Source organism: Solanum lycopersicum, chromosome 12 (genome assembly GCF_036512215.1).
Source record: "Solanum lycopersicum chromosome 12, SLM_r2.1".
In the NCBI taxonomy this organism is placed as follows: Eukaryota; Viridiplantae; Streptophyta; class Magnoliopsida; order Solanales; family Solanaceae; genus Solanum; species Solanum lycopersicum.
In genome coordinates this window covers 21,895,728-21,910,911 of record NC_090811.1, presented here as the reverse complement: position 1 = coordinate 21,910,911, position 15,184 = coordinate 21,895,728, and the positions used below count along the sequence as shown (strand labels likewise).

General features: G+C 33.0%; 1 protein-coding gene across 1 annotated transcript; it reads left to right on the top strand.

Moving 5' to 3' along the window:
- The first annotated feature begins 563 nt into the window (after positions 1 to 563).
- On the top strand, positions 564 to 7,606 carry LOC138340257 (uncharacterized). Its single transcript, XM_069291971.1, has 9 exons — positions 564 to 747; positions 1,040 to 1,111; positions 4,305 to 4,885; positions 4,948 to 5,168; positions 5,259 to 5,458; positions 5,549 to 5,667; positions 5,806 to 5,864; positions 5,936 to 6,105; positions 6,894 to 7,606. The coding sequence occupies exons 1-9, from the start codon at positions 564 to 566 to the stop codon at positions 7,604 to 7,606; spliced, it is 2,319 nt and encodes a 772-aa protein (XP_069148072.1).
- Positions 7,607 to 15,184: the final 7,578 nt, after the last annotated feature.

The window sequence follows — 15,184 nt, the reverse complement described above, 5'->3', positions numbered from 1 at the left end:
AGGTTCTTTCCTCCTTCAAGGATGATGTCATTGAGAGATAATATACAAGGTTTCATACGCTGATAGTAAGCCAATCCACAAGGCTTGGCTACGGTTTCAGAAAATCCTACTCCAATGTTCGACTCATGGACTCCCAAACAATGTATTGCTATAACATATTTATCGGAGTCTAGATTAGGTGAGCAAAGCTGTGGATGCAACAGCCATTTGAAATTGCTTCCAATTTGCTTGATGGCATGACCAAAATCAGTTGTACTTGGTACACGAGAGAAGATCTAGTGTCTCCTTTTAATTTTAGGATGACCTATGAACAAATTTAGAAAGACCAAGAATGGATCAAAACATGGCAAAGATTATAATCCAAATGAACTTGTTGTTCAATCAGGCCATAAGTAGTCGTCTAAAAGTTGTGAATGTTGTTGGTATTAGTGGGTTGAACCCCGGTGAGGAACATTTTGAGGCTCTACATAATGAGGAAGTTATCTTATTTTCAAATCAAGGTTGTGGTTTGCGTCTGAACTATCTGAGGTTGGGCGTGAATCAATGTTGCAATAGAGAGCGCGATGACAGTTGGAGAGACTGTGAAAGGGAATGGTGTAAGCGTAGAACAAGTTGGTAAGAGAGGAATGGGGAAAATGAGTGATATGTTCCTCCCCGTGAACTTCAAAAGCCTAAAGAGCAAAGGCATGACCCAGAAAACATTGGCCTTGAAGATATGCCCTCACACATTCTCAATAAAGTGGAAGGGTCAGACAAAGTGTTAAAAGAGATGAAAGAGGATGTCTGCAATCTCAATCAGATAGTTACTTATCATTTAGTGTCCATTAAGCACTCAGAGACACAAATGGGTCAAATATCGACTCACTTAAATCTATGGCCAAAAGAGGGACTACCGAGTGACACCATGGCTAATCCCAAGAATTAAACTTGAACGGATGTCTTTGTCGTGCCACGACGCTAAATAAAGTGCTTCTTGGAAAGCAACACAAGTTCTAATGTTTTTAATATTGCATTTGAATAACATGTGTTGAATGTGTAGGTTGGAAATGTGTAATTTTTGGGAAATGGCAAACAGTCAAGCCAAAGGTCCAGTCTGTAACTCACAGAAAAGGTCTGCGTGCCCGACTTAGACTGCCATTTGAGCCACTATACTTGTTGAGTGTTCTATAAAATTTGGCAGACTAAAGTGCAACTTGGAGCATCACGAAGTGGTTTGGCGATGTTAGTCATGATCATCGACTGGTATGAAAATTGAAGAGTCTTTAAGGCCAAATCATTTTGAATTCAAAAGTCTCCTTCATTTCATACTTTTCGACTTTCAAACTTTCACAACCGCATATATTAGTACTCCCGTACTAGTTTACTTTTTGGGGATCTATAACTCGGGAAGGATTTTAGATTCATTACTAGCCTAGCGTTTCAATTTTAGGCATATAAGGTTGGTTTTCTGAATTCCAACTTTAATAAATTGGTGAAAATTGAATGCATAATCTTTTTGTGATTGATATGTGTGCTTTATTATGATTTGTTGAATGTGTATTTAGTTTTATGTTAATTTGCCTTAAACCATGAAATTTCGAGTTTGAGCATGTTTAATTATGTGGGTTGTGTTGAATTTGTTGTGGGTCTAATGGGGGTGAAGTTTGATTAACCGCAAATTGTGTTGATTGTCGGATTTTTCCAATGATAAAGTGGTTAACGTCATTCTTATGGTAGAAAGACATTAGTTTGCTAATTTTGGCCAAATTGGAGGAAGTTTGAGAATCCTGTGGGCATGGATAGTATGGTCTCAACCCAATTACATAGAAAAATAGTATAATTTTATTTTCATGAGCTGTGGGTTAGGTTTTAAAGGTCAAGATAAAAATCAGGCTTGATGGACTATATTCGAAGAGCTTAGTCAAGCTCGCTAGGTAGTATGATGGTTCGCCTATATTCCCCTTGATCGCCTTTTAATTCTCTATTTTAATGGCTATATTTCTGTAAATTTTGTAGATATGCATGTGTTCATCAAGTTTACCCAATGACTCACTGGAAGTCCCTTCTAATCGCTCTTTTACACCCCGAATCCCTAAAATTGTTATGCAACATTCGATGGGTTATTTCTAGTCCACCGAATGGTGTCGGTGATCTGTCGATTCGCCCTAAACATCGTTGACCCATGATCCTTTTTAATGATTTACTCTTGAACTTTTGATGATCCCGACTTGGTTTGCCAAAGGGGTTTGCAAGTCATTTTATGCAGTTTTCAGACATCGAATTTCTTTTCAAATTGCATAAAACGTGGGTTAGACAATGTCTGATTAGAAAATAAAAATTCCTGATATAAGTGGCAAGGGGCCACTACCCCATTAAGTCCCGCCATAGGGGCCCAAATACAGCCTTAGCGGGATGAGGGAGACCGCCACATCGGGATGAAGGCCGCCACAACGTCCATCATTTGGGGAAAACATCAGGTATGATCATGGCACCCCTTCTTCCAACAATTCTCATTTTTGACAAAATTTCAACAAATGAGAGTCCATATAGTACCCTAGGAAAACCTACAGTGGTTGCCGCTGGTGGAGGCCAGACATTCACGGTGGCTGGCCCTCCTTTGTTAGCATGATTTTTGGAATTCCCAGGATAAGAAGAGGATTTACAATTGCAGGAGTGCCCCATATACAATGGACAATGGCAGAAGTGGAACAAATTAATATTAAAGAGGATTTACAGTTGCAGTTGTTTGGAAAGTTTGCACATGGGTGGCATACATGGATTATTTAAAGGAACAATTTCAAAACAATGCAACATCAAAGAAAATTGCAACGTATGATGGTTTCGAAATAAACACATCCTAATTAGACTTTTTTCTAAGAAAGATCACATCTATCTCATCTCAAAAGGGGCATTCTATATTACATGTAAGGAGGGTTATTTGTACTTAACCAGTGTCCCACCCCTTCTTTTTCCAACACGAAGGTTTGAAACTACTGTTTTTCCAATTAAAGTGATGTTTCGAAAAGAGATTATTTTTATTTCAAAGTCGCCACTTTGAGTTGAATTTTGGTGTCTAAGTTACCTTAGTTTTACCCCTAATTGAAAGGGAGTTGACTATATTATTTAATTGTCTGCGAACTAGAAATCTGGATAAGAAATTCTATTAACCAAGAGCGGAGGTGTAAGGCATCCCTCGAGTCTTGTGGTTCTAGCACAGATGCTTCATTGACTTATATTTTGGCTTTCCTTAGTTTTTGGATACATTTTAGTTAAATCTCGCCTTCTTTGATTTATTGTAACTGCCTTGTTTAGATTTTTAGAGTTCGGAGAATTTTAGTATTGATTTTATTGTGATTTAAAAAATAAATACTTGAATAATAATAGGAGGTAAATTTATGGGATTTAGGATTAGTTTTTGAAAATAAAAATATTAAAGAGGTTAAGACCAATTTCTTAAAAATAATTTATTTTTATTTTATTCTTTTGCACCTTACTTTGGTAAATTTATTTTTATTGTTTTTCGACATTCTATTTCTCGTTCTTCTTATTTATTTTTTTAAAGAATGTTTCTCTTCTTCTTACTTTCATCTAAATAATTTTTCCAGTTAAGTTTGTGTTTTCTTTTTTTGTAATTTTATTCAATGGCGGATGCACATTTATATTTATGGGTGCTTGAGCACCCATTACATTTTTGAGCTAACATTATTATTTATAAAGAAAATTTAGTGAGTTGCATGAATATGTAATTTGAGCACCCAATTATAATAGCAACTTAAAATTAGAAATAGTTAAGCACCCATAACTAAAAAATTCTGGATCCGTCATTGATTTTATTATTGTTACTTTTTACCACTTTCATCTTTTGTTTCTGCTTTAAATAAATGTTTATTTAAATTTTATTTACTTTCTTTTTTATTGAGAATCACAACTAATCTCACTTATCTATCCTAATAGTAGTTTAATAGTTTGTTAACAATTCTATTAGTTAGTTACATTAGTTAGTTACTTAGTAAGTTACATTTTTTATTCTTCGTTTGATTAGTCAAGAAGGTTCTTAGTCACATGTATATAATGTATTAGTGATAGATGAAATGGAAGTTTTGCTTGGCTGAGTTCATAAAACAGTTTCTTCTTCTTCTCTTCTTCTTCTCATTGATCACCATTAATGTCCAGCTATCCATAGGTAGCTGAATTGCAGATTTACTCACTGATACAGTGAGTTTTGATGTGGTATTAGAGCCACGTCGATTTCCCTTGTTTTTGGATCCTTGAGATCTGTCTTCGATCTGGTTTCTGCTTTCAAATTCGTTGTTTCATCATGACAGAAGTCATAACTCAAGTTACTGCTGCTAGAATTGATACAAGTAGTGTTTTCTATGTTCATCCTTCAGACAATCCAGGAATATCACTTGTTCCAACTCAATTTGATGGGGTTGGATACAGATCCTGGAGGAGAGGTATCTTACGAGCTTTGTCTGTGAAGAACAAGCTAGTTTTCATTGATGGAAGTTGTGTGAAGCCAGCTGAAAATTTTTCTCAATCTCGTCAATGGCAGAGACGTGATGATATGGTAACTTCGTGGATTTTGAATTCTCTTACCAAGGAGATTGCAGATAGTGTTGAGTATGTCAAAAATTCTTCTGAACTTTGGAAGAAACTGGAAGACAGATATGACCAAACAAATGGTGCGAAATTGTATCAAATTCAGAAGGAAATTGATGATCTAACACAAGGAACTCTAGACATCACTGTCTGTTACACAAGGCTGAAAAAGCTGTGGGAAGAATTGAACACCTTGAATGCAAAGAGCATATGCACTTGTACATGTACTTGTGGTGCCAAGGATGGTGTGCATAAATCTGAAAAGTTTAGACGTTTAATACAATTCCTCATGGGATTAAATGAGGTTTACACTGTGATCAGAGGGAATATACTCACGATGAACCCTCTTTTTTTTCCACTACACAGGCTTTTTCTTTGATGATTCAAGAGGAAAAACAAAGAGAATATAGGCCTACTAGTTGTACACCTTTGGAATCGATTTCATTGAATGTAAATGCTGGTAGAGGATCACCAGGTGGTAGAGGTTATAGAACAAATTTTCCAAGCAACAATGATTCAAACAACAACAATAATAGGAGTGTTGTGATCTGTGATTTTTGTAAGAAACAAGGTCATATTAAGGAGAAGTGTTATAAGCTGCATGGATATCCTCCAAAGAATAATACTCTTAACAATAGAAAAAACAATGCACAACAGTTCAATGCATAACAGTTCAGGCAAAACAACAATCAGAACTTCAGAGGAAGAAGGATTATAGCTAATGCACATGGGGAAGAATGCTCACAAGTAAGCAGTAATTCAAATGTTGTCATTACACAAGAACAGTATGGTCATATTATGAGCTTGTTACAACAGTTCCAGATTGATAGTTCAGGAGAGGATTCTAAGGATAATGCTGAACCTAGCAAATTTGCAGGTACAATACTATGCACTTCTTCTATTGACTTTGGTATTGCTTCATGCAAATGTTCTAGATCAAGTATTGATTTGTGGATCATTGACTCAGGAGCTTCAAATCATATGACATATAACAAATCTTCACTAATAAACATTCAAACATTACCCTATCCTATACTTGTTTCACTTCCTAATGGATACAAGGTCAAAGTGACAGAGTATGGTGATGTACATATTTCATCTAAAATGGTTTTAAACAAAGTCTTGCATGTTCCCTCTTTCAAGTATAATCTCATTTCAGTCTAGTCTTTAGTTTCTTCAATGAAGTGCATACTCTTATTCACTGATACAACTTGTCTATTACAGGCCCCTTCAATGAAGAGGCCTCAGGCAATTAGTAGTAGCAAGGATGGGATTTACTACATGTGTGGGAGATGCTTGAAAAATACTACTCATGCCACGATTTTGTTTGTAATTGCTTATCTCATGGTTATAGGTGTTCTTCCTTTCCAGTTTCAGCTTGTAATGAATCATCTATTGAACAATCTAGAAAACTTCATGTAATCTCTGATAGTTCTTCTACTAATAATACAGATGTGTTGAACAATTGTGCATCTCTTGAATCACTTAAAGATGATGTGGATTTATTGTGGCATAATAGACTTGGCAATGTACCTTTTGTGAAAATGAGAAATATATCTACTATTTCTATTAAATTTTCTACTAGACAACCCTTTACATGCACCCTATGTCCAATGGCAAGACAAGTCAGGTTACCGTTAACTCACAGCACAACTCATTCTAAGAACATTTTTGAACTTCTCCATATTGACTTATGGGGTCCTTATCATGTTCCTACATATGATAATTACAAATATTTCATTACCCTAGTGAATGACTATAGCAAAGCTACCTGGACATATTTGTTAAGCACCAAAAATAATGCCATACAAGTTCTTCAAACCTTTGTTAACATGATAGAGAACCAGTTCCAAACAACTATAAAATGCATCAGGTCAGACAATGGATTAGAATTCAATAATAATGAAACACTCAAATTTTTCCAAGCTAAAGGTATCACACATCAGAAGAGTTGTCCTTACACACCACAACAAAATAGCATAGTAGAGAGAAAGCAAAGATACTTTCTTGAAACAGCTAGAGCTCTCCTCTTTCAGTCCAAATTACCTACCAAGTACTGGGGTGATCGTATTCACATCCACATACATCATTAACAGGCTTCCTTCCACATTTCTCCAAAACAAGTGTCCTTATGAGATGCTCTATAAGGAAAAACCAAAATACAATCAATTAAGATCTTTTAGATGGCTATGTTATCCCACATCCTTCTGGAATCAAAGGGTACAAGGTAATGAGTCTTGCCACGAGAAAGATACAAATCTCAAGAGATGTGATTTTTCATGAAAGCATTTTTCCATTTGCTTTATCTTCAGAAAACAGCATTTTTCCTTCTACTTTAAAAACTTGTTCTACTGATTTTTGTGAACCTTGTGATACATTGTTAAACAATCATTTGGATGTAATTGATGATCATACAACTCTGTCTCTTAATCCTATGTCTACACATTCATCACCACATACACAAACTGAATTACCAAATCCACCTATACCACAGAGAAAATCCAACAGAGAAATTAAGACACCTCATCATTTAAAGGATTATGTTCTGTCACTCCCTAATCTAAAAACCAACTCCAATTCTGTTTCCAATACCAGTACCATTTCTAACAATAACCTGGCATCCAATACATTGTTTAGTAAACACCATTACATAAGCCCTGAAGTCATTGCTTCTAAAAGTCAAGTCTTGGTTGAAAGCATTTGTTGTGACAGTGAGCCATGTTCTTATGAAGAAGCTGCAATAAGTCCTGCATGGCAAAAGGAAATGGAACAAGAATTTGATGCTCTACATGCAAATGAAACTTGGGATCCGGTTAAACTACCTATAGGAAAACAACATATTGGATGCAAATGGGTTTATAAGGTGAAACATAAAGCTGATGGTAGCGTAGAGAGGTTCAAGGCCAGATTGGTGGTTAAGGGATACACTCAAAAGGCTGGAATAGAATACACTGAGACATATTCACCTGTTGTTAAAATGACCACTGTGAGAACATTGATGGCATGTGCTGTGAAAAAAAGCTAGGAAATGTTTCAACTTGATGTCAATAATGCATTTCTACATGATGATTTAAATGAAGAAGTGTATATGTTAGTGCCTCAAGGTCTTGATGTAAGTGAGCCAGGTTTAGTTTGCAAGCTTAACAAGTCTCTATATGGCCTTAAACAAGCCAGCAGGTAGTGGTATGCTAAATTGACTGAGGCATTGTCTCTTAGAGGCTATACACACTCACACTATGATTATTCTTTGTTCTACAAGAAATCTAATTCGCTGGTGGTGTTTGTGGCAGTTTATGTTGATGACATAGTCTTGACAGGCACAGATACAATTGAGATCACTCAACTAAAGACGTACTTGGATAAGACATTCAAGATTAAAGACCTTGGTAGACTTCACTATTTTTTGGGCATGGAAATACTTGACACTGCAAGAGGGGTCCTTATTTCACAAAGGAAGTTTGTGTTAGACTTACTAAAAGAGTATGATTGTTCCAATTACACATCTTTATCATCTCCTCTTGATCCCAATGTTAAGCTCAGCAAAGGAAGGAACTCCTCTTTCTGTTCCTACTTATTACAGGAAACTTGTGGGGAAGCTAAATTTCCTCACTAATACCAGAATGGATATAGCTTTTAGTGTTCAACAGTTGAGCCAGTTTATGCAGGATCCCAGAACTCCTCATTTACAACAGTTTTTCACTTACTTAGATATATAAAACAAGATCCTACACTGGGAGTTTATTTGTCAAGAGATTCTGATTGTACCATGAAGGCATATTGTGATTCAGACTGGGCTACATGTCCAGATTCCAGAAAATCTGTAAGTGGATACTTGGTTTTACTTGGAGATAGCCCTATTAGTTGGAAGTCTAAGAAGCAAGAAACACTATCATTGTCATCTGCAGAGGCTGAATACAAGTCACTTAGGAAAGTGGTAGGTGAATTGGTTTGGCTGCATAGGCTAATCATTGAGTTAACCATACCTCATCCTTCTCCTATTGTTGTGTACTGTGACAGTCAAGTTGCTATACACATAGCACATAATCCTGTTTTCCATGAGAGAACTAAACACATTAAAGTAGATTGCCATTTTGTACGAGATAAACTACAGGAGGGGCTCATTTCGATTCAACATGTGCCCACAAGTGAACAACTAGCAGACATTTTTACCAAATCTCTCACTGATATTAAACATGCTGCAGTTTTGAACAAGTTGGTTGTAAGATCATTACCACCAACTTGAGGAGGGATATTGAGAATCACAACTAATCTCACTTATCTATCCTAACAGTAGTTTAATAGTTTGTTAACAATTCTGTTAGTTAGTTACATTAGTTAGTTACTTAGTTAGTTACATTTTTTATTCTTCTTTTGATTAGTCTAGAAGGTTCTTAGTCACATGTATACAATGTATTAGTGATAGATGAAATGGCAGTTTTGCTTGGCTGAGTTCATAAAACAGTTTCTTCTTCTTCTCTTCTTCTTCTCTTCTTCTTCTCATTGATTACCATTAATGTCCAACTATCCATAGGTAGCTGCATTGCAGATTTACTCACTGATACAGTGAGTTTTGATATTTTTAATCAGTTAAATTTGTGTTTTCTTTTTTTTGTAATTTTATTATTGTTACTTTTTATCACTTTCATCTTTTGTTTCTGCTTTTTATAAATGTTTATTTAAATTTTGTTTACTTTCTTTTTAATGATCTATTCCTCTTTTTTATTATCTTTATTTATTATTATTTTTTCTATTCTGCACATTTTTTTTTCCTTTTCCTTTTATCATTTTTTATTATTATATTTTTTTTCTCTACTCACGTTTTCCTTTATAATTTTTATGCATTATATTTTTTTCCTTAAAACTAATTGAGAGTAAATTGATATACATAGTGCTATAAAAATGTATTTTTTCATTTAAAAAAAAACGATGATAGTGAATTTACTGATAAGAGAACTATATCAGGTGGATAAATTAATGACTCATTCAAATGAACTAATATTCATCTCCTCCATTTTTAATATTTCGAATACGATACGAATTATTCTACTAATTAATTGCCTCCATAAGTATGGAAATATTATTTATTCATTAAAATCCAGAAACTCTAAGCGATGACTAATGAAGAACCTCTAACCAATTTACATGTAATTAAATTAAAGTTATAAATGAAGTTGTCAACTTGTACAGTCAAATAAATGTACACAAACGTGATGGAATAAAACTAAGAATGAACAACAACCATCTTAAGATCAATTAGCTATTTATATTAAAGTCATGTGTAAAAATTCTTCAATGAGCAAACTTTAAACAATAATAATTCATACAACAAAAAATATGATATGCATCATAAAATAGTGGCATATAACAATGCAAGTAATTTTAAGGATTTCGTAGCATCATAATCAAATTTCGAACACTTATTTCATTGAACTATATAAGAAATTAGAATTACTTTTTTTCATAAAACATAATTTTCATTAAAAGAAACCGCTACACTCTACTAATTTTCAAAGTTAATAATAAATTAAACTTTAAGGAGCCACGAACTCAAATCCACGAACAAAACTATTTTTCTTTAATGTTATATCCTCTTTGTATTATGATTTTTTCCTAACTTAAGAGTGCTATACATTTTTTGTGTGTGCGCACAGTTTTTTTCGTTTGCATTGATGATCCTTTATTATGATGATGTATTGGGATATATATAGGAGTCTGGTGTCGTGTCTATGTTGGTTTCTTTTATTCAGGTTTTAAAGGTGTTGGTGGTGTGTAGTTGAGGGGGAAATGGGTAGTGGGGTCATTTGAAGGCAAAGTAGGATATTAGGAGAGGAAAGTGGGATTATTTAAAAGCAAAGTGGGTCAGGTGTTGGCAGCTAAAGTTGGGTAGGTTATTTACGTTATTTTTATTTTAGTTTTAGTTTTATTTTACTTTTAAAAGAATAATTGTTAACTATAAATAATAAATTATAATAACATATCAATTAATTATATTATATTAATAAAAATCTAAGAAAAAGTCAAATAGCTATAAAAATAATAAAATAATACTAGTGTTATGAAAATATATCAAGAAAACATCTTTTATTCATCTTTAAATATATTCAGGATTCATATATCTTTCTCAAATCTTATTACAAGGAAAACTTTTTATTTATAGGGAAAACCTTACTTGGTCCCCAAGTAGGATTCCTAACGATATCCTTCAAGGACTCCACACAATTAGACATTCACTATAATACAAATTGTTTATAACACTCCCCCTTGAATGTCGGTAGATTATGTGCCTCGTTAAAACCTTACTAGATAAAACCCAGTGTAAAAAAATCTATTGAAGGAAAAAGAGTACACATTTCTAATAATACGCATTATGGATGCCTCATTAAAAACTTACAAGGAAAATCAAGTGGGACAAAACCTTGTGAGGAAAAAAGAGTACATCGCGTATTAACTCCCCCTAATGAAAACATCAATTCAAAGACTAAATCTTCGTTTTCCAAGATTGTGCACCATCTTCTTGAAAGTTATAGTTGGTAGAGATTTGGTGAATAAATCAACAATAATATTACTTGAACAGACCTCTTGCATGTCGATATCACCATTCTTGGGAGCTTATGAGTGTAGAAAAACCTTCATGAAATATGTTTTCTTCTATCTCCTTTTATGAATCTTTCTTTCAGGGTCAAAGATTTATGCAAGTTCTTTCCTTCAACTTCTTCAAGCAAATAATCTATTGCCAAGAGTTTCAATTCTAGTCATCAACTTGCATAATAATACTTGTATATGCTCTATGCATTTTGAATCTATTTAATCCTTATGAGGATGATAAACAAGTTTTCCAAAAACTTGTATATGCTTTAGATTTTGAGCCCATTGGATATTTAATTTAGTCAAGTAACAACATTCAAAATTAGATGTGTGACATCTTCTAGTGCCTAGATTGCAAGTCAAATAAGCTTTACGCTTACTAAGATGCATCATTTCACTTTTCACTTGATAATTATTTCTATACAAGCATGCTTTAATAGATGCAGAATTCGTATCCTCATAATCTTTTACAATATTGCGCGCTATTGTATCAAAGATATCGTCAATGATATACCATTTTGTTTGATTTACAATACGACATAGCTTATTGAAATCTCATCACTTCATTATTTTTAGGTAGCTATTCCTCTCACGGGGTTTCATAAGGTGTTGTGTTGTAGGCTCCCCAAGACATATTATCTTTTTATCATGATCATTTTGATTCTTTGACCCTCTTCCTTTTTCAAAGATTATTTTATTTAGAATTGATTAGTCTATCGTGCTTCATGCATGTCGTAGACTCTATCTTTAAGGGACATTCAATAGGATTATTTACGACTTTTGTGTTGCTTCTAATCTCCTCCTTGTGTTAGACAAACTAACAGATAACTCAATATTTGGAGAATTTATCCTTGTGCATCAATGTATATTCATTGATTATATACCACATATCAAAATAATCAGATAAAAAATATTTGGTCCCCGACCATAAATCAATTGAAAGAAAATTTGATCATAATTTATCAGTCTGATGCGTACAATTACTTTTGTATACAATATCATATTTCATGTCAACATATGAGGCTTTATTTTCATAAACAATAATTTTACTATTTCAGACATTTAGTATTACATCATCTTGAGTATTTAGCAATATTATCAAGATAAATTGTCTTGATTACACATTTTAAAATTGTGCTCTTAACTCAATTATTTTTGCACAAACAATTTTGTGAATGTCAAATTGCAAGTTGACAACAAACGCACATGTGATTATCTTACTGAGTCATCTTTTTATCATATCATATGATAGGAGAACGGACCCATATTCACCTTTTACACTTTTCAGAATTTGGGATTTAGTCACAACTTTGGTTGATCCAATCAACTTTATCACGAGAACAAGCAATGTAAAGAATTCTTGAAGAATCTTCTACTTTTTCAATGTATGTACATTACTCAAGTATGCACATATTTAGAATGGCCAAATTATTCATGCCAACTAATAAATTATTGATACTTGTAAACTCCAAGTTTATTATGTCATGTGCCTTTTTGCTTTAGTAAATTTTCAATTTATTACTATTATATGAGAAAAGTTCAACTTTAATATTCTGAGAGTACATTTCAAATATTCCTCAACTACTCTACCTCTTCTAAAGGTGAGTCGTGATCCCATCACTAAATAGACTACTCTGATTATCAAAAAAATTATGCATGTAATCATATCGTGCCAGCATTTTTTTTGCAAACATCAAGTTGCGAGATAACAATCGACATACATGAGACCATGAAGAAGAGACATCTATTAGGACCATTAAGTATCTAAACAATACACTAAGTGGATGAATATGTCCACAAATATTTATATACGTTCCTACAATGCAGAGGATTCAATATCAACTTTCGTATACGATGGTCTCACAATTAGCTGCTAACAATCATTACAAGAAAACTCACCATTTAAAAGAATTTTTAGGTTCTTTTATGGATGTCCATTTTAATTTTCCATAATTCGTCAAAACATTATAGACTAATGATGTCCCAAATAATCATGTCAAATTAAGAAAGTATTGAGATTAGTAAACTTCTTATTTACTATAGAATGTGCCTCAATTGCACTAATTCTTGTCCAATACAAGCCTGAAGATAAACTATGAAACTTTTCTATAATACATGTCTTCTTAAAGACATTCTTGGTGATACCACACTATTGACTAAAGGTCGCAATATTTCCCATGCCTAGCATGGTGGCTTACCTCATTCCCTTTAATGAATGGATTTATATTTTTAGCATTTATCAAAAGTTCTCATTCTTCAAGAATGGAACACAAACACATGAGCATATCAAATTATGATAGATTTTAGTACCTCATTCCATATTTATGTGCATTATTCAATCACTTTTCTTCTTTCAAACATATTATGCACTACTACCACATTGACTTTAGTAATGGAGCAAATTCAGTAAATTTCATGATTTCTTATAAGAAAAACTCATTGGTTTTTCTTTAGTCATTGTTATATCATCAATATGGTGTATTAAGACTCAAATTCAATGTCTTATCCATATAAAATGATTCTAGGCCATAAATTGTGAGACTTGAACTCAACATCTTTATCACTATAGTGACTGAAACTTTTAATTCAATATTGTATCCTCTTTGTACAATTGGACATAAATCCATCATATAACCTTCTTAGTGCGATTGGATGTGAATTCATCATCTTATCCTCAACCAATGACATAATATGCTAAAGTGAAACAAAGATCACTCTTGAGCTTTGAAATTACTTTCACTTTGCAAGTCTTCTAACAATCTGAATTAGATACATATATGTCATACTTATATCCTGAACCAGTTAGGTTCCACAAATTTAATGAGAAAAATCAATTATGTTACTAATAAGTAATGATGATAATATTAAATAATAAAAAATAAGAAATAGAAAATCCATGTAATTACATTACCTTTGTTGGCCATCTCATTTCTATTTCCACGTAATAATATAAATAAAGCCACAAACTTACAAGGAATTGTAAACATACCTCTAGTAACGTAAAAGACATTAATTAATGCTAGTATATCGTGTGTAACATCAATGAATACACAACACATCACAGATTCATATTTTTATGATTGGGTCAATCATTCATGGCCCCTACCTTGATTAGAGTCTCGTGCTGATAACGTGTTATGAAACTATATCAATTTAGAAGACAAATAAAATAGGGAGAAGAGAAAAGACTTTTTATTCATTTTTAAGTATATTCAGGATGCATAAATCTTTCTCAAATCTTATTTACAATGAAGGAAACCCCTTTATTTATAGGGAAAATCTTGGTCCCCAACGATATCGTAAAAGGACTCCACATAATTAGACATTCACTATAATACAAACTGTTTATAACAACTAGCTTATTATAAAACTTAATAATATCAATTTAACACAAAGTTTATGTCGCGAGTTTTAAAGAAGAAAATCATTGACATTTGGGTGGTTTTCTAAACGCAACGATAATGCCATATATTGTCTTGCCTAAGGCTATGCAACATGACCTATTCTAAGAGTAAGATTATTTTCTTAGATGATTGAGAGTGGTACTGAGTAATTACGAGAAGGTGTATTATCTTTATTGCACCAACTCCGTAACTAAGGAATCCAAAGAGAGTTTCGGAGGAGTGCAGGAACACCTCTTGCGTGTACAGTGTGTGCTTAATTAACTAGGACCATTATATTGAATCGTAGGGTCAACATTTAATCTAAAGAAGCACAATCCATGTGCTCACCTATGTGGCATACACAAATTGTCTGGTTAACGGAGATATGGATTGCCAAAATTGCTCAAATGAAAATCATTTAAATTATAACATCTTCTTATTAAATAGTCATAATTTATTAAAAATGATTATTTTGCAAGATTATCTTATTTGATAAAATTAGTGAATCTTAAAATTAAATTAAAATAAATTAGTAACTCATTATGTAATTAAGATTTCTAATTCTGATAAATGTACGAAAAATATCTATTATGACAAAAAAATTATATTTGAACAAAAAATAGATTTATTCTTAA

Bases quoted from the DNA above. Each gene is read 5' to 3' on its own strand.
- LOC138340257 (XM_069291971.1), top strand. From the start codon at position 564: ATGACAGTTGGAGAGACTGTGAAAGGGAATGGTGTAAGCGTAGAACAA. The intron at 1,112-4,304 runs GTCTGCGTGCCC...TCATCATGACAG, and splicing joins GTCTGTAACTCACAGAAAAG to AAGTCATAACTCAAGTTACT. The intron at 5,865-5,935 runs GTGTGGGAGATG...TCATGGTTATAG, and splicing joins AAGGATGGGATTTACTACAT to GTGTTCTTCCTTTCCAGTTT.